The 27,841-nt window shown below is 43.1% G+C and overlaps 1 protein-coding gene across 1 annotated transcript in view; it reads right to left on the reverse strand.

The window, feature by feature from the left end:
• Positions 1-27,841, reverse strand: part of LOC126175204 (aminopeptidase N-like) — a 223,922-nt gene that overhangs the window by 81,336 nt on the left and 114,745 nt on the right. Inside the window, exons 12-13 of the mRNA XM_049921813.1 lie at positions 15,935-16,197; positions 10,564-10,760 (exon numbers count right to left, since the gene is read on the reverse strand). Of these exons, the coding sequence (XP_049777770.1) occupies positions 10,564-10,760; positions 15,935-16,197 (460 nt within the window). The remainder of the gene's footprint in view (positions 1-10,563; positions 10,761-15,934; positions 16,198-27,841) is intronic.

Raw genomic sequence — 27,841 nt, forward strand, 5'->3', positions numbered from 1 at the left:
TCGTTGATGTGTGGGATGGAAAGAACATACTTATGTGTGCCAACTTGCTCTTTTTTCAGCCAACGAAAGTTTCAGACGATTCAACAATGAAGAATAATAGGGTCCAGTTACGATTCTGCCCTTTTCCATGTAATTTATGAGGATTATTCATTGGAAATCCTAAAAAAACAGTATTGTATGAGCCTCTGACTTAGATCCTTCACATGGTTCCAAATCAAAGAAACGAGATTGGTTCTGGGAACAGTGCAGTGAAATGTTAACTCAGATTCCACCTCGCATGTGGGGCTAACTGTCTTCATCACTTTGGTCAGCCACATTGCAGCTTCCAAGGAAAATTTCTGAACCCAGACAGCAGGCGTCGATCCTGCTGACATAAGCAACGGTTTGCAGCCTGCTGCACCCAGTGCCCTTAGTAGCTGGTGACAGAGCATCCTTTGCATCATGGATTAGACACCCCGGCGAACTCCGTTACCAGTCTACTACTTCCAATGAACAACAAATCCACTTGTCAGTCCCATTCCCGAAAGATAAGGAGCCCCATGCTGACTAAGATGTACCCTCAGGAATGAGCAAGATCTCAAACATGTTTGTAAGGCCTAGGTTGATCACCCTGTGGCCAGTATCCACTTTCACCATCTGATCAGAGATTTGCAATCCTGCAACTGATCGTCATTGCACTATCAGATATCTATAAACCAGGTCAGGTCAGAAAGTTCTAAAGGTGCTGCGACATTATGGCTCCAAGGCAGCTCTAGAGGCACCGAAGGTGCCACATCTTTCGCCTTAGGTGCCTCACGCCATCGCAGCATAAGGCATCTACCTAAACCCTGTCGACCTGACCAACACAATTTCCAAATGTTTCTGGGCCGTGGCAAATTCCCCCTACATCCGTACACAATAGGCGTTTTCAATATTGTATAGAACAAAGAATACATTACTAGTCCAAGCACTTGCTAGAAGCAGTCTACTTACTGCTACTAAGCTCCTCCTTGCACTCACTTCACTAACACTACACAAACGCTCGCAGAATACATAATCATTTAGCAGCAAACCTCGCCCTCACCAGAGAAGTCAATTATCTTGTGGCATCTGAGGACAGATTCGTAACGAAACTAGTCAAATGACGCCTTCCAAAAGGAGAAAAACTGGGGTGTAACTCCTTGTTGGTAATGAGTTTGTTAGGAATTGAGCGTCTTCAGAATGGGATCATCGTCCTAGAGAATTCTATGGAATATCCCCTGGAAGCTAGCGCTGCTCCTACCGTGTTTTGCTCTTCCAGTCATGGATGCAAATGGTCAAGCAATCCTCATTGGACCTCTTCATATGGATTGACTCAGGAATCAATTCCTTACAGTTACTGTAACACTACCACAGCAGAGAATAACGTAAACAAATTACTCAAAGACAGTAAATCTTTCAATTCCAGTATGGATTATGTATTTTTTGGTTGCAGGTGAAACCAAAAAATGGCCCGAGTACAAAGGTAATAGATGACACTGTGAAGGAATGTGAAACACTACTTCCTGGAACATCAGCTAGTGTTCAACAGTGTTCTGAGTATCAGTTTGATTTTAACGATCCTGGTGCATGACCGAAGAGGTTTTCTGAATCTGAAAAATGTAACATTATAAAAATGAGAGCTTGAAAACGAACGTGTTCCTGACATCAGTAAGAGTTATAGAGAAGGTCGCAATATAAGTAAGGATTGGTTTCTATAGCAGTAAAAAATGGGACAAAAGTTAAAAAATCAGGCTCGATAAAAGTGAGAGCAAAAACACTTTATATTGTATTCCCTGCAGATTATCTTGTCACTTAAGCTCAGACTCTGAGTCAAAATCATTCTTAGCTAAAGAGGAATGAATTGTTAATTGGAAAAAGCTTAGTGAAAAATTTCCTGCCCATGAAAACTCACCAAACCATAACTTTTGTTTTTGCTCTTGGAAGGCTCTAGAGTCTTCTCTCCGAAGCGGAGGCATTGATAGAGAGCTGTAAGATGAGATAAAAAAAGAGAAATCCACTGGTGAGCAGTGTTGCACTGTATCATTGATGCTGTCGCTTTTCTAGCAAAGCAATGAAGTCCGTTTGGAGAAACAAAAGAAGTTGGTGATTTTGGTGATCCACAGAGTGGGAAATTTCTAAATACCATTGATCATATATCACATTATAGTGTCCCCCTTTGTCTGCATACTGAACGCCGCAAGAAAGGGCAGATTAGCTATTTTTCCAAATGTATACAAGACGAGTTCCTTGACTTGATTGCCGACAAAATAAAACAAAAGATAATTAAAGATATTTTAGATGCTACATACTTTTCATTGATGTCTGACTGCACACCAGACATCAGCCACAATGAGCAGATGACTCGAATAGTTCGCTACGCCAAGGCAAATGACTCAGAGGTTGTGGAAAGTTTTGTTGACTTTTTTATAGTTGCAGACAAAACAGGGGAAGCTCTTAGTCAAGAAATACTGAAAAAAATACAAGATAGGTTGAACATTAAATACTGCAGAGGTCAGTCTTATGAGAATGGGACAAACATGGTTGAAAAGTACGAAGGGGGTCCAGTCAAGAATACTTACGAATAATCTGGCCTATTTCGTACCATGTGCTGCTCACTCTTTAAACTTAGTAGGAGCACATGCAGGCGATACATCTGCTGAAATCCAAACGTTTTTTTGGAACTGTCCACCGTTTGTATCTGTTCTTTATGGTTTTCCACATCAAGATGGGAAATCTTACAGAAACATGTACCCGTAACATTAAAACCCCAAAGCAAGACTAGGTGTCTGCAAGAGTAGAGGGAGTTGAAGCAGTTTATAAGCATTTTCATATAGTTGTAATGGCTCTGGAAGAAATTGAAACTTAACAAATTCTCAACACCAGAAACAAAAACAGAGGCATGGTCTATTTCAAAAAATATGAGAAAACTCAAATTTATTGCCTTAACTTGTTTCTGTTATGCAATATTGAAAAAAATAGATCATGTTAAGTAGTTTCTTCAAAGAGAAGACTTTACAATTAATAAAGCTGTTCAAAACATTCAAGGCCTTTTGAACTTTCTGAAAACTTCCAGAGACTCTTGTACCTCTGAAGCTATTTCTGGGGCCAAAGTTCTAGCAAAAGATAATGAGGTATCAACGGTATTCCCAGAAAAAAGGATCAGAAGAAAGAAAAAAATGACCGATGAGCTTTGTGAGGAAGAAATATGCAAACATTCACAGGAAGATTTGTTCAGGATGTCCTTGTCAGAAAGAACTGACAGAGTGGTAATGGAGCTGAGTACCTGGTTTACTGCTCTGGAGAACATTAGTGCAAAATTTAGTTTTCTGTGTGGTGTCCAAATTCAAGAAATGGAAGTGGAGGACTTGAAGGGGAAAGCAGTAGAACTGTCTGATGCCTATGCAGAAGATCTAAACAAAGAAGAATTTATTTGTGAAACTGAAAGTTTCAAACACCATGCCCTGGTTAATAGAGAGAGACTTGCAAAATGCCACTGCATCATCCACATTAAGTTTGATTTATAACAAGAAACTGGTAGAGGGGTATCTCAACATTACTACAACCTTAAAAATATTCGTTACCATACCAGTTTCTGTTTCCTCTGGAGAAAGGAGTTTCAGCAAGCTGAAACTAATTAAAAATCATTTGCGGAGCGTGACTGCTCAACAAAGATTAACAAATCTCAGTATAACCTACATAGAGCACAAACGAGCTGCTTCCATAAATTATGATGATATCATAAATGTTTCTGCAGCCAAAAAAGCTCGGAAAGCGAAGTTTTAAATTGATCATTATATGAGACTTATGGTATATTCTTGTATATTTTAAAATTGTTTATTTTTGTTCTTCGACCTTAGTTCATTTAATAAAATAAGTTAATGTTTGTCGGATACTGACATTTATTTTGAAATATATTCCCAAATTACTCTCAAAAATTTTTGATTTTTATTAGTGGGAGTGAAAGAAGGGGAGGCAAATTGAAGCTTGCCCCCCTTCATAAAACTCCTAGATCCGGCCCTGGTTGTGAGTGCTTTATGTCGGAGCTAGGTGAATTCGAAAGCAGGCAAACTGTTGGTGCTCGTTACCAAAATTACTCTGAAAATTTTTTGATTTTTATGAGTGGGAGTGAAAGAAGGGGAGGCAAATTGAAGCTTGCCCCCCTTCATAAAACTCCTAGATCCGGCCCTGGTTGTGAATGCTTTATGTCGGAGCTAGACGAATTCGAAAGTGGGCAAACTGTTGGTGCTCGTATCGTGCGTGCTTCCCTAACCAAGGTGGCCGAAATGTTTGTTGTTTCATGAGGCACTTTGTTGGAGATTTATACCACGTACTTACAAAGCAGAAAAATATCATCCATTCAGTCACAATGCTGACGAAAGTGTATATCAAGTGATCGTGACGAACAGTTATTGAAGAGGATTATGAGAAAAATAAGAGGACCATAGTTGCACAAGTCACTGGAGAAATGAATGATATACTCGCGAATCCTGCCAGCACCAAAACAACACGAAGGTAGCTCCATAAGCCGGGAACTGGAGGGGGAGCTGGAATTCCAAAATCGGTCATCAGTAACGCAAATGCCTGTAACAGGAAAATGTGGTGCCGAAATTATGAAGCGTGGGCTATGGAGCCGTGGAAAGTTCAATTGCTGGGATGAGTTTTGTTGCACGCTGTTTCCAACCTGTGGCCGAGTTTACATCCCAATAATGAAATATGGCAAAGGTTCGGTGATGACATGGGCAGCCATGTCGTTGTATTCCATGGGCCCCATGATTACTCTGCAAGTTAGCATTACACCCAAGGATTATGTAATCATTCTGGCTGATCAAGTCCATACCATGGTACAACGTGTGTTCCCCAATGGTGACATTGTGTTCCAAGACAACAGGGCCCCTGTTAACACAGTTCGCATCGTTTAGGACTGGTTTTGTGAGCACGAGGATGAACTGTCATATCTACTGTGGCCACCACAGTCACCATATTTAGATATTATTGGGCCTTTCTGGTTTACTCTGGAGACTACCCACCTCCATCAACATTATTTGAACTTGCCACTATTTTACAGGAAGAATGGCATACGATTCCATTGAAATCGTACAAGAAACGACTGAAAATTGTTTTGAATGCCAACAACTTTCTTAGACTGTATTAGGCATGGTAATGCGTTTTGTTTTTGATTTGACATATGACGCATATTTCCATTTTTTCTTCGGTGTGTATTAATATTATGGGGAAACACATGCCCAACAAAAAAATATATTTTGAATGCAGGTAAAGCTGTCAGAACTGTTTCTACCGTGAAGAATATATCAAATACATTGTATTTCATTTCAGCTGAAAATGAGTGCGCCCAGCCTGTATGTTTGGGGTCCGTGCTGTTTTCAAATCAGAGCTGGGGAACTATGACAAAATAAATCATCAACAGTCGTAACACGAAAAGCACCTGCAATATCCACATGTCTCAGTCTAAAACAGTATTGTATTAGAAATATGTTCCACATAAAAGAGCCAAATAATTCAATAACCCGAATATTCATTTGAAACAACAGTGAAATAAAACTACCCTGATAAATAAGGCTAAATCATACCTAATGGAACATTGATTTTGTTCAGTAAAAAAATTATTGAACAATTACAAGAGACTGGAGTTCAAATCATTATTAATTTGTACTGTATTAACTGTGTTGTGTATTACTTGTTGGTTGTAATGATAATTTGTAAACTTAAATTGTTATTGGCTGTGTTTTATCTCTCTGTTTCTCTGTCTCTTCCGTATTTGACCAGTACTACTGGGGCGTCCTGAAAAGTAAGGACTCTGAAGTTTTTATTCTGTCCTTACTATCGGTTGAGGTATTACAACTCATTCGTATTACTCGGTCAACTTTCCTGCTTCGCTGATGCAAGTAGCAATCCTCGCCGCTAGAGGGCATGTAATATTGTGGTGCCCAACGTAACTCTGTCGGTGGGTGAGAAACCCTCAGAAAACTGAAAGCACGAATGCAAAGAGTTTGTCCACACACGGAGCACCCTCTCCTTCAACATAACAATTTCAAACCACACACGAGCGCTGCGACACCTTTAACAATCCCACGCCTTGTGTTCACTGTCATTGGTCATTCTGCACACAGTACAGACTTGGACCCATCCGATTTCCACATGTTTACAAAATTTAAAGAATACCTCCGAGGACTTCACTTTGATGTCGATGAAGCGTCACAAGCAGAGTTGAGGTTGTGGCTACGTCAACGAAGTCAAATATTCTGTGGTGACGGTATCAACAAACTGGTCACTCGTTGGGAAAAATGTGTTTGTCACCATAGTGACTATATGGAGAAATAACTATATAGAGGTGAAGAATAAAGATGTAGAATGTTAATCACGTTTTTTGTCAGTTGGGTCTGAAGCATGAACTAAATCGAAATATAGTTTACAAGAAGTCAGTTCCATTAGCTGCAATGTAATATTTATTTGTTTGTATCTAGATATTTCTGCACAAAGAGCTTGCCTGTTTCGGCTTACAGTGTCATTTTCAAGTCCACAGAAGAGCTAAAGATATACAATCAAGCGAAACATTTCCCAACGACTTACTCGGTACTTACCTGAAACACAAGTTCTACTTAGAAAATTTTATTGAAATTTTCGACTACGAGAAAGGATAAACATATGAAATCACAGATAACAAATATACAAAGACATTTTAACTGTATAAAATATATGCACCAAATACACCATCATTGATTGACATCCAAAGGCAAATAAATAAATAAATCTGTAAACATATAGCATCTAAGGATCCCAACTGTCAAATAGGTGTCAAACAATTATTTTCACGAAGAATTTCGTATTATAACAGCTACGTGATTGTAATAATATTATTTCGTAAGGAGCAGCTCACGACGGCCCTTTGGATGCCATATGATCGTCTACGCAAGTAGTACTGTAATCTACGAAAATGCGTCCTTGATCATAAGTATGTTGCAAATAAGATTCATTATTACCAAAGCCCATACGTGTACTTGAAGATGTAAGCCGAAACAGGCGAGCTTGTTGAGCAGAAATATCGAGCTACAAGCAAATGAGTATTATATTGCAGGTACTGGAATTAACTTCTTGTTAATAAAGTTTGTTTTATTTGAAAAGTTTGAAGAGGTTTCACATAAAAATTCGAGGCAATACTATTCAGCAGGTCCACGTACATCTAAGGCATTAAAATGGACCAATAAATGATAACGGCGCTGACAGCAGCAAATGAAATGTGCAAATCCCATCATACACTGCTGGCCCTTAAAACCGCAACACCAGGGAGGATGGCAAATTAGGAAATGTTAATTATTTTGCATATGCATTATAGTGGAAAGAATACGTGATTATATTTGTGAGTGCCAGCAACAATGTCTCTAATACAAATGGGCACCGAGTCGACTGAGCTTGGATGACAGATACGGGAATGTCATTTGATGCTGCTTCAACTCTCAGAGGACATCAGTCATAGTGTCTGACGAGTTGTGGTGTAGCAGAGCCTCGGTAACCCATGACAAGGAGTTTTCAACAGTCGAACACCCCCTGTATCGAGGTAGGTCAGGACAACAAGGGCAACATGCGCTCTTGCCGTATCTTGTTGAATGGTAACGTCACACAGGTCTCAAAAATAGGTGACAGCCAGAGATGTAATGTAAGAAATGTGAAGGCTGCTGTCCAAATTACTGGCTGTGTGTTACGCACCCATTGGCATCCAAAACCATCACGCCAGTTGCTGGAATTATATGGCAATGACAGATGCAATCTGGCAACGTCTGTTTTCTTCAGAGCTTCCAGTTTGGTATACGTCCCTTGTGATGGAGTGTGTAGAACAGGCAGTCGTCCATAAAGACGACGTTGTGTGATTTCTGTATCTGGTAATATCGTTGGGCGCACCACTGTTAGATTTAATAATTGTTATTAATAAAATATTCTGAGCCATTGTACTGTGATCTAATGGATGTCATATTACACCCCAACGTTTCGTTCCTTTCTGCGGATGACATTTTCAATGGGGATCGTAGTTTCTTTGCGTGTCCGAATCATACCCTGGCTCGCTACTGACTGCGGCAAAATTCTGTTTACGCGTGCTCCCGCGAACTGGCGTGACGTCACATACTTTGAATCGGCACCCACGAGAAATACAGGCCCCCCAACGAGCTTGTGATGTCACACCAGCCACACTGCCCGCCATACACTGAGATGACAAACATCGTCGGACAGCGATATGCACATATACAGATGAAGGTAGTATCGCGTACACAACGTATAAAAGGGCAGTGCAATGGCGGAGCAGTCATTTGCACTCAGGTGATATATGTGAGAAGGTTTCCGACGTGGTTATGGCCGCACGAAGGGAATTAACAGACTCTGAACGCGGAATGGATTTGGAGCTAGACTCATGGGACATTCAGTTTCGGAAATCGTTAGGGAATTTAGTATTCCGCGATCTACAGCGTCAGGAGTGTCCCGAGAATACTACATTTCAAGCATTACCTCTCACCATGGACAACGCAGTGGCCGACGACCTTCACTTAACGACCGAGAGCAGCGGCGTTTGAGTAGAGTTGTCAGTGCTAAGAGCCGGCCGGAGTGGCCGAGCGGTTAAAGGCGCTACAGTCTGGAACCGCACGACCGCTACGGTCCCAGGTTCGAAACCTGCCTCGGGCATGGATGTGTGTGATGTCCTTAGGTTAGTTAGGTTTAAGTAGTTCTAAGTTCTAGGGGTCTTATGACCGCAGCAGTTGAGTTCCATAGTGCTCAGAGCCATTTTTTTTGTCAGTGCTAACAGACACGCAACACCACTTGAAATAACCACAGACATCAATGCGGGACGTGCGATGAACGTATCCGTCAGGACAGTGCTGCGAAATTTGGCGTTTTTGGGCTATGGCAATGGACGACTGACAGAGTGCCTTTGTTAACAGCACGATGTCGCCTGCAGTGCCTTTCCTGGGGTCATGGCCATATCGATTAGACCGTAGACGACTGGGAAACCGTGGCTGGCCAGATGAGTCCCGATTTCAGTTGGTAGCACCTGCTCATAGGGTTCGAGTATGGCACAGACACCATCAAGTCACGGACACAAGTTGTCAACAAGTCACTCCGCAAGCTGTTGGTGCTCCATTATAGTGTAGTCAGTAGCGAGCCAGGGTGTGAATCGGACACTCAAAGAAGCTATGATTCCCCTCGAAACTGTCCTCCGCAGACGGGGACAAAAGGTTGGTTTATAATGTGAAATCCATTCGACCACGGTGATATAGCCCGGAATATTTTATTAACTGTGACTTTTCCGGTCGTGAAACTTTACGTTTTACAATTAGCGCTAATGTTGGCACTCATCTCTCTCCCACCAAGTCAGTGGCAGCTGCGCTAATGGTCGTCATGCTGACGCTCTAGACGTCGTAGTCCTATCCATGAGGATACTTGTCCTGTTGCAAACAAGCCCATTTCTTGACTCGAGGTATGTGACATGCCGTAAGATCCTGGTCGTCTGAACGAACAATATGTTTGACCTCTCAGGCGCTATTCAGATCCTGAACCCATCGATTTCAAACTGCTGAGATCTCGACGAACGCGAGCAAAAATATAGCGAAACTATAAACAGCAGATATGGTAGGCCTCAGCCGATTTCTGACTTTTACGGTATTGCAGTGCCTGCATTATTCTGAATTGCGATGCAGTGTTCTTTCTGAGACGTATGCGTGTCAGAATAACACAGGCGTTGCAATATTGTATTTATCCGTCGACACTGGGGGAGCACTTTTAAGTAGAATGTCTCGCCTGGACGTGAGTATACATAATGGATGTACGCGTACAGGTTTTAGGAACATGGTCGACGACATATGGAAGTTTGGGTCTGGCCGTGACTCATGCTCGAATAGCAAAATGGTAAGGTGACAGCTCGTGAGAAGCGGGAAATCCAGGTTCGATTCCCGGCCTGGCACAAATTTTCATTGTCGCCATTCCATTCTGCAACTCATGGTAGTCCATATTCACAACTGCAAATACATTTAATATATTTCATGTATTTCTGACATGCGTGTGATCTCCTTAGGTTAGTTAGGTTTATGTAGTTCTCTAAGTTTAGGGGACTGATGACCTCAGTTGTTAAGTCCCATAGTGCTTAGAGCCATTTGAAACATATTTCTCTGACATGTATTGATACACGTTTCTTCTTCTTACAAGAGGCATAAAACGATCTTCTCATAAACAAACAACGTTAAAACGCGGATTCTGAATGAGAAAACCAGGAGCGTAATTTCTCCTAATCAGTTCCTCGAACCCATTTTGTATAGCTGCACTGAAATGTTAATCATCTGCATATCCAAGCATGCAGCACACTTCTCGCCAATTTGCTGTTTGTTGTAGTCTGCCTCCATGGTTTCGCAATTTTAGTGGCGAACAACGTATATCTGCCTCGCCAGTCCAAGACTCGTACCATACAGCACGATCAATGCAGTGCAGAAGATGCACGTCACGTGTAGTCGTACTGATGCCACTCGTCGGTGTTGTACGCTGCGTGGATAAAGACTGTAGACTCACCAGTTGGCTGGGTCATTCGGATTGGCCATGTAGCGCTGGAACTGGCTGTAGGCTGCCTCGGTACACGCAGGCTGGTTTGCAGTGCAGGCGAGCAATGATACGATGCCGCGAAGGACGCGCGTGACGTGAGAATCACCAGGCTGTGCCACGTAGCCCAACGTGTTCGTCACGCTTGCGACCAGCTCCTGCACCAAAGTCTGCGAAAAGATAATTTTACCATCAGGAAGAGCAACCTCTTGCAAGGCAACACAACGAGATACTGTACAGTATCCTGATAGTGGGCTCCGAGGAGCAACTGAACTAGAGATATCTATCCTTTAGTATTCGCTTTCGTCCTGACGACAGGGACAACATGTTGTCGCAAGGACTCTGCGAGAAAGCGAATGTGAAAGGGAGCCATATTGATTCATGATACTTTAAGAGCTGCTCACAGTGGATGCAGGTCGATCATGGTTAGGTCTAAGGCGTGTATATCTGCTCAATGGCGTCCCAGACCAGCGCTGTAAGGGAGTCATGGAGGGCCTCACAGGCTCAATTTCCATTTACTCGAATGCTTCTCAAACAATCCAACAAGTTTCGGAGGGATGGGTTGATGCATTCTTTCGCTGAAGGTACAAGTCCTAACACCCACCGCTGGTGCTGTCTGCTCTGACTAAAATGGGCTAACCCCCTCTCTCCCCCCCTCCTAATAGCTCCCTCTTCTGATTGTGACCCAAACATCAGCGTCCTCTCATACTTGCAGGCGTAAATACCCTTGAACTCTAGCTTAAACCCTGTGATTATGATCAAGCTACTAATGGAAATGAAGAATACGTGTGGCAATTACAAAGCTAAGCAGATGAAAGTCACAGATAAGATTCAACAGGTTATAAAAATGTATATATGTATGTGTGTATATATGTTCCATATCTTCTCCTACACCACTGGACCGATTTCAGTCGAACTTAGCACACACATCACTTGCTTGCTGCACCTACCTATCAAAGCGTTGGGGATGAAAGAGAAGTGTATACCACCAAGCGCGCTTACCTAAACTTTATTCATCCAGTATTTGAGAATGAGAGCTCTTAATGACGTTACACATAATTTCAAACACTAATGGAAATTTTTCTCACTGACAATCCCCGCAAAATGATGAAAAGAAAAAAGTTTATCGCTTACTGTACAGTCGCTGTTCATGCAGTGAAATTGCCGCAATAAGGCATGATGTTTTGATTTATTCTTTGCTACTAACTGTATTCACGACACACTTGGCAGACAGTATTTACATTTACGATTGAATATACCTGCAAAATTATATCATTGTACGACACTTACTTCAGAAGATACGGCATCATAAACACCGAATCGTTTGAAAAACTGCCACACTATGTATGACGACTAAATTTATGACTTCTTTGCCACCAACTCTATTCGCAACACATTCTGCAGAAAGTATCCACATATACAGCTAACTGTCGCTACAAAATTATATCATTTGCGCCACACAGCTGAGGAATACGACGTCATTAAACGCTGAGATACGCGAAAAATTGCCGCGTAATGCATGACCTTTAAATTTATTACTTCTTTGCTGCCTACCCTGTTTGCTGTTGACCTCAGTCTATGTGATTGCCGTAAGCTTAGTGACAACAGTGCATCCTAATTTAAGTTATACAATATAGCACTGAAGATGGTCACTCAGTGACAGAAAATCGATTTTGCGATAGTAAAAAATATACGACCAATGCTGTCTCTTTTTTCAAGTATACCTCTTTGCCCTTGCTAGTCTGCTTTTTATATCTGCCTTGCTTCGACCGTCGTGAGCTATTTTGCTCTCTACATAGCAGAATTCCTTAACTTCGTCCGTTTCGTTATCATCAATTATGTTGTTACATTTCTCGCTATTCTCATTGCTTTCGACTTTCTCCGGTTTTCTCTCTGTCCATGTTCTGTAATCATTCCAATCAACAGAAATCTACAGTTTTATTCCGAACTTGATGAAATTTTGCTCACGTTACCTTCAAGACAAGAAGAAAGTAACTGTCTACATGAGATATCTTAATGTGATTTGAAACATACATGTGTGTAATATACACTGATCAGGCAAAAAATTATGACCACGTGCCTAATGGCCGGTACATCCACCTTTGGCAAAGATAACAGCTGCGACGCATTTGTGGCGTGGAAGCAATGAGGATTTGGTAGGTCACTGGAGGGAGTTGGCACCACATCTGTAAACACAAGTCACTTAATTCCCATAAATTCCGGAGAGGGGGTGATGAGCTCTGACGCCACTTTCAATCATATACCGGATGTGTTCGATCGGTTTCCGATCTGGCGAGTTGTGGGGCAGCACATCAACTCGAACTCGCCACTGTGTTCTTTGAACCACTCCATCACATTCTTGGCCTTGTGACATGGCGTAATATCTTGTTGAGAAAGGGGTGTACGTGGTCTGCAACGAGTGTACAATACTCCTTGGCCCATCATGATGCCTTGCATGAGCTCCACTGGACCCATGGATGCGTACGTGAATGTTCCCCAGAGCATAATGGAGCCGCCGCCAGCTCGTCTCCGTCCCGCAGTACAGGTGTCAAAGGAACTGTTCCTCTGGAAGACTACGAATTCGCGCCTTCCCACTGGCGTGATGAAGAAGGTATCAGGGTTCATCAGGGCGTGCAGCGCTCTGCCACTGCGCCAACGTCCAGTGCCGATGGTCACGTGCTCATTTCAGTTGTAGTTGCCGATGTCATGATGTTAACATTGGCTTACACATGGGTCGTCCGCTGCGGAGATCCATTGTTAGGAGTGTTCGGTGTACTCTGTGTTCAGCCACACTTGTACTCCGTGAAACATTGAAGTCTGATGTTAGTTCCACCACAGTTCCACATATACCGGGTGATCAAAAAGTCAGTATAAATTTGAAAACTTAATAAACCACGGAATAATGTAGATAGAGAGGTAAAAATTGACACACCTGCTTGGAATGACATGGGGTTTTATTAGAACAAAAAAAAAAAACACCCCATATTGCTAGACGTGTGAAAGATCTCTCCCGCTCGTCGTTTGGTGATTATCGTGCGCTCAGCCGCCACTTTCGTCTTGCTTGGCCTCCCAGATCTCCAGACCTCAGTCCGTGCGATTATTGGCTTTGGGGTTACCTGAAGTCGAATGTGTATCGTGATCGACCGACATCTCTAGGGATGCTGAAAGACAACATCCGACGCCTATGCCTCACCATAACTCTGGGCATGCTTTACAGTGCTGGTCACAACAATATTCGTCGACTACAACTATTGTTGAGGAATGATGGTGGACATATTGAGCATTTCCTGTAAAGAACATCATCTTTGCTTTGCTTACTTTGTTATGCTAATTATTGCTATTCTGAACAGATGAAGCGCCATCTGGCGGACATTTTTTGAACTTTTGTATTTTTTTGGTTCTAATAAAACCCCATGTCATTGCAAGCATGTGTGTCAATTTGTACCTCTCTATCTACATTATTCCGTGATTTATTCAGTTTTCATATTTATACTGACTTTTTGATCACCTGGTGTATATATGACACATTTAGTTGACATATTACAGATGTCAGACAAAGTAGGCTGGGCAGACTGGTAAAACAGGACAGATATGACAGACGTGTCATCGAGCATGTGTCAACAGGACAGGCGGCGAACTGCGGTGAAACTAACATCAGACTTTAATGTTTCAAGGAGTACAAGTGTGGCTGAACACAGAGTGAACCGAACACTCCTAACAATGGACCTCCGCAGCAGACGACCTATTCGTGAGCCAATGTTAACATCATGACATCGGAAACTACAACTGAAATGAGCACGTGACCATCGGCATTGGACGTTGGCGCAGTAGCAGAGCGCTGCACGGCCTGATCAATCCTGATACCTTCTTCATCACGCCAGTGGGAAGACGTGAATCCGTCGTCTTCCAAGGGGACAGTTCCTTTGACCCCTGTACTGCGGGACGGAGACTAGCTGGCGGCGGCTCCATTATGCTCTGGGGAATATATATAGCACATGTCAACTAAATGGGTAGTGGAGAATAATGCAGAAATTTGAAGCAAATCGGCCAAGAGCCCGTCGAGACGATAGCAGCGTCAGCTGGCGAGGAGTAGCTGCTAGTCAGACACACGCACGGTGCAAAAATGGTTCAAATGGCTCTAAGCACTATGGGACTTAACATCTGAGGTCATCAGTCCCCTAGAACTTAGAACTACTTAAACCTAACTAACCTAAGGACATCACACACATCCATGCCCGAGGCAGGATTCGAACCTGCGACCGTAGCGGTCTCGCGGTTCCAGACGCACGGTGCATGTAATACCAGTGAGCGTGCTGTACGTCTGTAGAGTGAGGAATGTGTGCAATCTGTCTGAATTTGACCGAGGGCAGATTGTAGAGGGCCAGAGGCTCGGCATGAACATTTCAGAAAATGAACGACTTGTCAGCTGTTTGTCTTTTTTTTTCCCTTTATTGAATGTCGATTTCCCCCCGAAGGGGGCGGGCTGGCAGCAGCCTAGTACGGTGCTCTACAGCCTACAGACTTTTTAAAAACTCAGTTGTGTGAGGAGTGATATACATATATATAGTACAAACGTTGTTATCAAACATCTCGAAAAGTACTTGGCCGATTTACTTCAAAGTTCTTGATCGATTTACTTCAAATTCCTACATTCAGATAAAACAATGAAGGAAATTAATGAAAAATTAAATTACTAACAACGAAATATATCGTGGTATACTGCATATAATTCGTGCCACGAGAATAAATTACAGCGGCAATACCCGTCTTCAAGATAGTTCAATCAGACGTCACTAGATCTCGCGACGAGCGAAAGCTCGCGAGTTTGACAGAAACATGATCGCAAACTCTTATTAATTGATTAATTGCTTTTGTTACATATGATACCCTAGAAGATATTTTAGTCCGTGTTTCTTAGTTATTTTTCCTGTTGGAATCCACAGCGCTATAGAAACGCAAAGGCAGGTCGTGGATACAGTACCAACAAAAGTCACTAGATCGGGAGCCGCTCATAAGATCGAGCAGAATCCGAGATTTCCAGAACTGTGGCGTAAACTTTTCTCCAAAAACACAATGAGATAGATCGCAAACTGTAATAAGACATGGCACAACTAATCATCTTTTCATACAAGTGAAGACGTATTCATCCGTTGCATTCCAGTGATTTAAATATGGCCTTAGATTCAAAGCGATTGCAGTTTCCCATGCGGCTTGTATTCGCTATGAGTACCAACATGGCACAGGGCGGATCACTTTGTATCAGATATTAAACATCCTGGGCGACGCCGGGCACTATAGCTATTTTCGACACATGAGAAACACAGTACGTTTATAGCATACTTACGTCGAATTCGTCCGCATCTATAATCGACGACAGATAGCTGAGCGTGCTTTCGGCTTCGAGCCAAGGTATGTAGTCCAGCTCCTGGGCTAGGTAGGATGTCAGGTTGAGAAGCGTGTCGAGGGGCAGCAGGTCGGACTGCACCAGCGCCCTCGCATCGTCCAGCAGCAGAGCGCGGTTGACGGGCGGGATCACCTCGTGGTCGCTCAGGAGCTGCTGCACCAGCAGAGCCCAGTTGTCTGCGTCGTACTGCACTCGGTAAAACCCTGCGTACAACATTGCGCGCGTATTACCTCCCATGATCGGCTTTAGCAACCACTATACACTGGGGTAACAAAAGTCATGGCATAGCGATATGCACATATACAGATGGCAGTAGTATCGCGTTCATTGGAGGAGCCGTCATTTGTACTACTCATGTGACTGATGCCAAAAGATTTCCAACGTGATTATGGCCGCACGACCGGAATTAACGGACTTGAACGCGGAATGGTGGCTGGAGCTAGACACATGAGACATCACATTTCGGAAATCGTTAGGGAATTCAGTATTCCGAGATCCATAGTGAGAAGAGTGTGCCGAGAATACCAAATTTCTGGGGTTACCTTTCACTATGGACAATGCACTGTCCGATGATCTTCGCTTAACGACCGGGAGCAGCGGCGTTTGAGCTGAGTTCTCAGTGCTAACAGACAAGTAACACTACGTGAAATAGCCGCAGAAATCAATGTGGAACGTACGACGAACTTATCCGTTTGGACAGTGCGACGATATATGGCGGTATTGGACTATTGTGTCATAAAACAGACGCGATTGTCCTTGCTAACAGCACAACATCACCTGCTGCGCCTCTCCTGGGTTCGTGAGCATATTGGTTGGACCCGATACGGCAGGAAAACCGTAGCTTGGTCAGATGAGCCCCGATTTCAGGTGGTAAGAACTGATGGTTGGATACAAGCGTGTCGCAGACTCCACGAAGCCATGGATCCACGTTTTCAACAAATCATGGCTCCATAATGGTGTGGGCTGTGTTTACATGAAATGGACTGGGTCCTGTGATCCAAGTGAACCAAGTACTGACTGGAAATTGTTATTTTCGGCTATCTGAGGACTATTTCCAGCCATTTGTGGACTTCCTGTTCCCAAATAACGATGGAGTTTTTATGGACGAAAATGCGCCATGTCACCAAGCCACAGTTTTTCGCCACTGGTTTAAAGAACATTCTGGACAGATCGAGCGAATGATTTCGCTACCCAGATCGTCCGACATGAATTCCATCGAACATTTGTGGGACATAATGGAGAAGTCAGTTTGTGCACAAAACACTGTGCCGGCAACACCTTTCCAATTACGGACGGCTTTAGAGGCATCATGCCTCAGTATTTCTGGAGGACACTGCCAGCTACTTGTTGAGTCCATAACACGTCGAGTTGCTGCACTACGTCATGCAAAAGGAGGGCTGACACTATATTAGGAGCTGTCACATGACTTTGTCACCTCAGAGTATGGCGAAACACAACAATTTTAGTGTCAGTAAACAAATTCTTTGGCGAACTTCCACCTGTTAGCATAATACGGTCTACATAATATTCTGAATGGTAATTAAAGGCCTATTCATTATCATTCTCCAAGTTGCGACTTATGCACACAAAAAATAACGTGTTACACGTGATATAATCGTCGTGAGCCAATCTCTTATATCTACAGCACTCAGCCCATTCTTGATTTCTTTTTGTTTGGTTCTACCGTTTCAGGCAGGAAATTCAAAGGCAATTTCCATCCTTTCCACTAGACTGCTGCAAGTTATAAGAGCAAGGAAGAAGAACTGAATGATGCATTCATTGACACGTACGATGAGAGGAAGGAGGAGATACACTATGTGGTCAAACGTGTCCGGATACCTGGCTGAAAATGGCTTACAAGTTCGTGGCGCCCTCCATCGGTAAAGCTGGAATTCAATATGGTGTTGGTCCACCCTTAGCCTTGATGACAGCTTCCACTCTCGCAGGCATACGTTCAATCAGGTGCTGGGTGGTTTCTTGGGGAATGGTAACCCATTCTCCACTGAGTGCTGCACTGAGGAGAGGTATCGATGTCGGTCGGTGAGGCTTGGCACGAAGTCTGCGTTCCAAAACATCCCAAAGGTGTTCTATAGGATTCAACTCAGGACTCTGAGCAGGCCAGTCCATTACAGGGACGTTATTGTCGTGTAACCACTCCGCCACAGGCCGTGTTCGATCACGTTGAAAGATGCAATCGCCATCCCCTAATTGCTCTTCAACAGTGGGAAGCAAGCATGTGCTTGAAACATCAATGTATTCCTATACTGTGATAGTGCCACGCAAAACAAAAATGGATGCAAGCTCCCTCCACGAAAAACACGACCACACTATAACACCTCCACCTCCGAATTGTACTGTTGGCACTGCACATGCTGCCAGATGACGTTCACCAGGCATTCGCCATACCCAAATCCTGCCATCCGATCGCCGCATTGTGTACCATGATTCGTCACTCCACACAACGTTTTTCCACTGTTCAATCGTCTAATGTTTACGCCCCTTACACCAAGCCAGGCGTCATTTGGCATTTACCGGCATGCAGCCGCTCGACCATAAAATCCAAGTTTTCTTACCTCCCGCCTAACTGTTGTAGTACTTGCAGTGGATCCTAATGCAGTCTGGAATTCTTATGTGATGGTCTGGATAGATGTCTGCCTACTACACATTACGACCCTCTTCAACAGTGGGTGGTCTCTGTCAGTGGACAGACGAGGCCGGCCTGTACGCTTTTGTGCTGTACGTCCCTTCACGTTTCCACTTCACTATCATATCGGAAACAGTGAACCTAGGGATGTTTAGGAGTGTGTAAATCTCGCGTACAGACGTATGACACAATTGACACCGAACACCTGCCCATGTTCGAAGTCCGCGTGTTCCGCGGAGAGCCCCAGTCTGCTCTCTCACGATGTATAATGACTACTGAGGTCGCTGATATGGAGTACCTGGCAGTAGGTGGCAGCACAATGCACCTAATATGAAAAACGTATGTTCTTGGGGGTGTCCGGATACTTTTGATCACATAGTGTACAAGACGATAGACGACGTTAAGGGAAGCGGCAATTGCGCGGAGCTGAAGAGGATGGCAGAAGACAGGAGAGCATGGAGAATTACACTGTCAAAACCTGCCTTTGGCTAGAACACTAATGATATCAGAACTAGGCCCGTCCACACATTTTCTCACACTTATTTTTAGCAATTATTTGTCCTTATCAGTCCTTGCTGTTACGAGGTGGTGCAGTGGTTAGCACACTGGACTCGCAATCGGGAGGACGACGATTCAAATCTGCGTCCGACCAACCTGATTTAGATTTTCCGTGATTTCCCTAAACCGATTCACGCAAATTCCGGGATGGTTGCTTTGAAAAGGACGGTACCGACGACCTCGCTGTTTGGTCCCCACCCCCAAGTCATCCAACCAAACTTGCACTTTCAGAATTAATTCTTTCTACTTCAGATTCATTAGCTCAAATAGCTTCTACTTTTTATCGTCCTGTGCCCCATTTTCTTAGAATGCGTCTCCAAATGCTGTTGTTTTAAAGTTTCTTTGACTGAGGTATCAGTTAAGACGGCAATGCAAAATAATGTGTGAATGTGTTCCAAAGCACTGCGTAAACGTGTCCCATCGCCATGTTTGAATTAATTTCGAAACTACAGTAGTAATTTTCAGGCTATCAAATTATACAAATGTACCTTGTAAAGTAGAATAATCTCTTGCAAACGAAAAGATATTTATCTATTCTATTATTTCTAAATGATATGCTCCTTAGAAGCTTCGGATAGTTGAGTAACAAAATTTACTCACATTGCACAAAATTACAAGTATGTTCCTCGCGCTGAGACGTTCACTCATCTGGTACCGTGAAGTTTGTGAGAGCCCTCAACAGATGGTGGCACTAATCTTCCATTGCCAGCGGCGCACTAGCAATAATGGTTTCCGAGAAAAGTGCTGTGGGTAAACTAGGAATGGGAAAAACCGACCGCTTAAGACTGATACCGGTATTTTAATTCTGAATAACTGCTGGTCTCGGTTATAACAGGTGTTTTTTTTTTTAAATTTTTTACTAATAATCGAGTAAAAACACCGAAATATCAATTAGCCATAGAACCAGAGCTAAAATTTTTCTTTTTAAATAAACCTTTGTTAATAAAGGAATAATTTTTATTCGTAATATTGCCATTGGTTTGAAATATTGCGTTACTGTAGAATATGGGAAAAGTGATCAGTGCTATTTTAAGAGGGCACGTTGATGAAATTGACCAAAAATGTCAAGCTTCTATTTATTTTTATTTGTTAGTACAACTCATGGGCAATAAGTTCCCAAAGTTTAACTGTTGAAATCGCATCCACATTCCTAAACATCCTTAGGTCCACTGTTTCCGATATTCCTGAAAATTAAAAGTGTGATGCGGCCTACCTGCCACGCCAAACTCAGACGGATAACAACCCCTACATTCACAAGGAGAGGCTTCCAAATTGTATCCTGGATCTTGTCAAGCCCACTTACAGGTTTCTGGCTGATCCCGCAAATCTCAAAAAGTGTGTTCATAACAAAACCCAAAATCCAAACGAGTCTAAATTCACTAATATGGAGACGATGCCCTAAAAAAACATTTGCATCTGCTACAGTTCTCAGAATTGCAACTTATGATGCAGCTATTGTATTTAATAATGGGAACGTCGGAAGATTGAAGGTATTAGAAAGAATGGGCTTCAAGATACGAAATTTTACTCAATACATCCTGAGAAAAATAGATTAACAGCGCGTCTCTGCAGCTGAAAAGTCAGTTGAAGACCTGGTAAAGGAAAGAAGACAGACAACAAGAAAACAGAAGCGAAGCCTTGAAGGGAAAGACGACCCAGAGTACAAATGTGGTGCCTTCTGAAGAAGTGACATAAGGAAAAAAGTTAGGTTGAACTTTAAATTGCGTTTGCTGAAAAGTTTGTTTTTTAAAGTTTATGTACCTTTTCCTCAGGTTCTATGAATGCTAGAATTATGAAATGTTGTTCACACATTTCTGTAAACCTAATAAACGCTGTCTCAAGAGCAAATTTAGAAATTATGATTGGAAGCGGAAATATGGGGCAAAGTGCTTGGAATTTTGCATGAATTTAAAATTGTACTTGTGGAATTACAATTAAAAAATTTTGAAAATTCTCCTATTTGACCTATTTCGAAAACCTCATGAGAGAAGCTTACAACATATGAAGAGATGAAACAGAGAAATTTTTGTAGAAATCTCTTTAATACTTTCTGAGAAAAAGGAACATACATTATTTTTTGAAAATAAAACTTCAAATTTCATTCCAAAAAAGTTGAATATATATAATCAAAGGATGTTATGTGTAAATATGTTACTTTCATGTAAAGCGTGGTACAAAATTTCGTTGCCATATCTCCAAAACTGTGGATTTGGTGCATTTTTCAAATAGTGTGTGTTTTTCATCAACGTTCCCCCTTAATAACAAAGCCGACAGAAACGAGCAACAAAGAAGTGACATAAGAATTGGTACTGCATTGTTAAGACAATACTGTACCTGTCGAAATAACCTGTCGCCATGTACCTGTTAGACAAAATCATCCATATGCGGACGACCTGGTGATTTATCACGTTGCAGTAAATAACCTGTCTCAAAAAAGTTCTTCTGCGGTATTCGGTGCGGAATTTACGCCGAACAGTTGCTGCAAAGTTCGTTTCATGAAACCAAAACGCACAGCGAGCACGCTACGCACCAGTGAAAGCAGATGTTTTAACCGTGCACTATGCCTGAGCTCCTGAACTATGTGAATCAAACTTGAGGTTGTTCTCTACAAAATGTTACATCTACAGATGCTGAATGTTATCTCAATAAATTTATACAGCATTCCAGATCTTTAAAGCCCTTTTTGACTCACTCTGTATTTTGCATATTTTCGTTCACTGATGTCTCGTGAGATAATTTTCTGGGCTAACACATCATTTACATAAAAATTATCCATTTATAAAAGAGTGCAGTTAGAATTATGTGTGGGCTTCACACACGTCCACACAAGCAACTGGGAATATTAATCACAATCTCACACATCATTTATTCACTTTTGAAAGGGTTCTGTTGACACATTCCACATCATAGCATTTACCGTGAATATGACTGTGAAAGCAGTAACGACCTAACTGACTGACGGCTGTATCAGTGTCTACTCGGAAAAAAGTTATTTCTATTGTTCATGGCGATGAGACAGAAAGAAGAGGAGAAACATTTTTCTGCATGAGCCCTAATTTACCTAATTAGAGCATCGTGGTCGTTACGGGAGATGTATACGCTTCTTGAATCGTTTTGGAACGTGGCTCCCGATATTTTTGAAGGGTCTATGTGATGGATAACATACTTATTGTAATGTATGCTATTGCAGGTTGGTCATAATTTCTTTGACACTGCGATGTTGACTACTCAAATTCATGACGAATCATGCAGCTTTTCTTTGAATATTTTCTATCTACTCCATTAATATAACTTGGTAACAGTCTCAGCTCGATCAAGAATTGGACGGACAACGCTTTTGTAAGCGACCTCTTGGGATTCTTCGAATAAGTCTGAACCTGGAATCAGAAGATCGTTACTCTTTCCAGTGACTGATCGCCGGTCGGATAGTGAAGTAACACTGAAGCGTAAAAGAAACTGGTGTCGGCATGCGTATTCAAATACAGAGATATGTAAACAGGCTGTGGTGGGCAACGCCTGTGTAACGCAATAAGTCTCCGGCGCAGTTTTTAGATCGGTTACTGCTGTACAAAGGTAGGTTATCAAGATTTAAGTGGCCGGACGTTGTGGTCGAGCGGTTCTAGGCACTTCAGTCCGGAACCGCGCGACTGCTACGGTCGCAGGATCGAATCCTGCCTCGGGCATGGATGTGTGTGATGTCCTTAGGTTATTTAGGTTTCAGTAGTTCTAAGTTCTGGGGAACCGATGACCTCAGATGTTAAGTCCCATGGTGCTCAGAGCCATTTGAACTAAGATTTAAGAGAGTTTGAACGTTGTGTTATAGTCGGCGCACGAGCGATGCGACACAGCATCTACGAGGTGTCGAAGAAGTGGGGATTTTCCTGCACGACCATTTCATGAGCGTACCGTGAATGTCAGGAATCCGGCAAAACATCAAATCTCCGACAGCGCTGCGGCCGGAAAAAGATCCTGCAAGAACGGAACCAACGACGACTGGAGAGAATCGTTCAACGTGACAGAAGTGCAACCCTTCCGCACATTGCTGCAGATTTCAATGCTGGGCTATCTACAAATGTCAGCGTGCAAACCCAGTCAATGAAACATCGTCGATATGGGCTTTAGGAGCCGAAGGCCCACTCTTGTACCCTTGATGACTGCACGACACAAAGCTTTACGCCTCACCTAGGCCAGTCAACACCGACATATGACTCTTGATGACTAGAAACATGTTGCCTAGCCGGTCGAGTGTCGTTTCAAATTGTATCGAGCGGATGGACGTGTACGGGTATGGAGACAACCTGTTGAATCCGTAGACCCCGCAAGTCAGCAGGGGACTGTTGAAGCTGGTGGAGGCTCTGTAATGGTGTGGGACGTGTGCAGTTGGAGTGATATGTGACCCCTGATACGTATAGATACGACTCTTACAGGTGATACGTACGTAAGCATCCTGTCTGATCACCTGTATCCATTTATGTCCATTGTGCATTCTGACGGACTTGGGCAATTTCAGCAGGACAATGCGACACCCCATACGTCCAGAACTGCTAAAGAGTGGTGGCTCCAGGAACCCTATTCTGAGTTTAAACACTTCCGCTGGCCACCACCAAACCCCCCAGACATGAACTTTATTGAGAATATCTGGGAAGCCTTCCAACGTGGTGTTCAGAAGAGATCTCCACCCCCTCTTACTCTTACTCTTACGGATTTATGGACAACCCTGCAGGATTCGTTGTGTCTGTTCCCTCCAGCACTACTTCAGACAATAGTCAAGTCCATGCCATCTTGCGTTGTGGCACTTCTGCGTGCTCACGGGGGCCCTACATGATAGTAGGCACGTGGACCAGTTTCTTTGGCTCTTCAGTGTATATCGCAGCCTATGTGCATTGCATTACATTTATTTATGTTTTAGTTAGCTGCAAAACTTTGCACAAGACGCCGTTCACCTGAAAGTCTCTCTGCAAAAATTCAGTTTTACATAGTACTCGCGTTATTTGATATTACTGACAATACTTACCGATGAGGCAGAACATACGGCGCACCTCGAGGTTGAATGTTGCCTGATGCATTGTGGGAATGGGGTCTTTTGTTTATGAGTAAAAAGACAAGTATTCATGTCGATGATTAACTTGCCATCCTTGTGCAGTCATCTACAAAGAGCTACTTTCACGATATCCTGCCTGTACGAGGTGCATTCAAGTTCTAAGGCCTCCGATTTTTTTTTCTAATTAACTACTCACCCGAAATCGATGAAACTTGCGTTACTTCTCGACGTAATCGCCCTGCAGACGTACACATTTTTCACAACGCTGACGCCATGATTCCATGGCAGCGGCGAAGGCTTCTTTAGGAGTCTGTTTTGACCACTGGAAAATCGCTTAGGCAATAGCAGCACGGCTGGTGAATGTGCGGCCACGGAGACTGTCTTTCATTGTTGGAAAAAGCCAAAAGTCACTAGGAGCCAGGTCAGGTGAGTAGGGAGCATGAGGAATCACTTCAAAGATGTTATCATGAAGAAACTGTTGCGTAACGTTAGCTCTATGTGCGGGTGCGTTGTCTTGGTGAAACAGCACACGCGCAGCCCTTCCCGGACGTTTTTGTTGCAGTGCAGGAAGGAATTTGTTCTTCAAAACATTTTCGTAGGATGCACCTGTTACCGTAGTGCCCTTTGGAACGCAATGAGTAAGGATTACGCCCTCGCTGTCCCAGAACATGGACACCATCATTTTTTCAGCACTGGCGGTTACCCGAAATTTTTTTGGTGGCGGTGAATCTGTGTGCTTCCATTGAGCTGACTGGCGCTTCATTTCTGGATTGAAAAATGGCATCCACGTCTCATCCATTGTCACAACCGACGAAAAGAAAGTCCCATTCATGCTATCGTTGCGTGTCGACATTGCTTGGCAACATGCCACACAGGCAGCCATGTGGTCGTCCGTCAGCATTCGGGCACCCACCTGGATGACACTTTTCGAATTTTCATGTCGTCATGCAGGATTGTGTGCACAGAACCCACAGAAATGCCAACTCTGGAGGCGATCTGTTCCACAGTCATTCGGCGATCCCCCAAAACAATTCTCTCCACTTTCTCGATCATGTCGTCAGACCAGCTTGTGCAAGCCCGAGGTTGTTTCAGTTTGTTGTCACACGATGTTCTGCCTTCACTAAACTGTCGCACCCACGAACGCACTTTCGACACATCCATAACTCCATCGCCACATGTCTCCTTCAACTGTCGATGAATTTCAGTTGGTTTCACACCATGCAAATTCAGAAAACGAATGATTGCACGCTGTTCAAGTAAGGAAAACGTCGCCATTTTAAGTATTTAAAACAGTTCTCATTCTCGCCGCTGGCAGTAAAATTCCATCTGCCGTACGGTGCTGCTCTCTGCTGCCAATGAACGCGGCCTCATTTTAAAACAATGCGCATGTTTCTATCTCTTTCCAGTCCAGAGAAATAAAATCGGGGGCCTTAGAACTTGAATGCACCTCATAGAACAACTTTCCACAGACTTCGCGGGGTGTGTTTTTCTTATGACATCGTAGGTTCGAATTCAGCATTAGCAGTGTGCCGTTTGACACAGTCATGATGAATAAATATCCAGGCGTAAGACTGCAAAGCAATATTAAATGGATTGAGCACGTAAAGAGACATTGGTAGGGAAGGCGAATAGTCGACTTTGTTTCATTGGGAGAATTTTAAGGAAGTTTGTTTCATCTGTCAAGTAGACCACATGTACAACACTAATGCGACCCATTCTGGAGTACAGCTCGTGTGCTCGGAATCTCGACTACGTCGGCTCAAAACAAGACATCAAAGCTACTCAGAGGTGGGATGCTGGATTTGTCACCGGTAGGCTGAATCAACATGCAACTGGTACAGACATGCTGCGTGAAGTCAAATGGGAAGCCCCGGACGGAAGACGCCCCTCTTTTCGTGGAAAACTATTGAGGAAGTTAAGGGAACTGCATTTAAAGCTGACTGTAGAATGTCCCTACTGCTGCCAACGTACATTTCGCCTAAGGATCACTTCGATCAGATAAGAGAAATTAGAGCTCGTACGAAGGCATATAGACAGTTGTTCTTCGCCCGCTCTATCTGCTAGCGGTCAGCAAAGGAAATGACTATTAGCGGTAGAAGGTACCCCCCACCACGCACCATACGGTGGCTTACGGAATGTCTATACAGATGTAGAATATATTATGCCTCGATAGTGTGAGACGGTAACAATACTGAGACTGGAGATTCAAAACAAATGAAGCAATCTCCTGTGTACAGGTCCCACGCAGAAAACAGTTTGGTTGGCGTACGCTAGAACTATTACACTATAGTTCAATTCTTCTATCTTGGCGGTTCCCACATGCCCGCCCAGACGCGGGAGATTGCTGCGTTGCCAGTTGCACACGCCAAGATAAGCAGCGCCATAGTATAGTATGGTTCGCAAACTTACGTTTAGGGGGGGAGCGCGCAGTTTATGAAATAAAGCCACCACGGCTGTATTAAACCTTTCGCTGCTACAGAGACGTGCTCCCTGCAATCCGCGCTGTGCGCAATTTTGTCATCACTGCACTGCTCGCCTGTGCAGACACATAGTGTTCCGACAGCTTTGACACACTTTATCATTCGATTTCACAAAAACTATTTGGCCCAAAAATTTGATTTTTACACATCTTCTTGACTGACACCTTCCCCTCAAAAATGACTTAATTTTGTTTCGATGTTCAACGCAGTTATTGTGCAGCATTAAATGTAGTAAACCACTGCACGAAATTTTGAAGAGTTTACAGAGGTAAAAGTCCATAGCGCATACTTTCCATATGGTTGATTTTAGTTGCCACTAGAAATTTCAAAAAATTACATTCAAACGAATAAAATTCATGAAGTAACACACTTCGATATTGTTTTTAAATAAAGAAAATATTAAGCATAGAACAAGGTATGAACTCGGAACCTTTCGCTTCGTAGCCAAACACTTTAACCATTACGCTAACGCAGCGCATCACTCACTGTAGATACTGGAGGACTTTAAACGAGAACGCAAAATACCGACAAATACTGTTGGTATGACTATGAATTACTCACGTTTCATCGAAGTACAATAGGAAATAAACAATTACCGCTGTTCTTTATTGCGAAACAGCGGTTAGTGAGAATGATACAAACATCTTTCCTTGCTATCGCCTGAATTGGGAGGCATATTGCTTGTTTGGTTTAATTAATTAATTAATAGAACATGAAGCAACTGGTATAAAGAATGCTTTTTCCGAAGTTTCTTTAAAAGAAATTCTGCTATCAAGACATTGCTTTCGCTCAGTTACTTTATTTATGACTGAACGTTTCTAAAACTGAAGACACTCGTCCGTGCTCTGTACTGCAGTCGAGCTCTGGCAACGTCGTTCTCTGTTCATTGGCTGACTGTGTTTTGTGACGTCAGATGCGCAGAACGAACCTAAACTCGGCCGCCGTCATAAATTACGCGCACTTTAGTTCAAATGGGACTGTTCTGAAAATTTACCTGGCAGCCCAGATGTTCAAGGTAGCTAACTCGTTACAAACACGAATCAGAGGCTTGGCTCCCAACACTGATTCCGAAGAGACCTTCTGGATACTCCATCGAGCTAGCTGGAATCTCAGACAGCTGAATT

The sequence above is a fragment of the Schistocerca cancellata genome, chromosome 3 (genome assembly GCF_023864275.1).
Source record: "Schistocerca cancellata isolate TAMUIC-IGC-003103 chromosome 3, iqSchCanc2.1, whole genome shotgun sequence".
Lineage (NCBI taxonomy): Eukaryota > Metazoa > Arthropoda > Insecta > Orthoptera > Acrididae > Schistocerca > Schistocerca cancellata.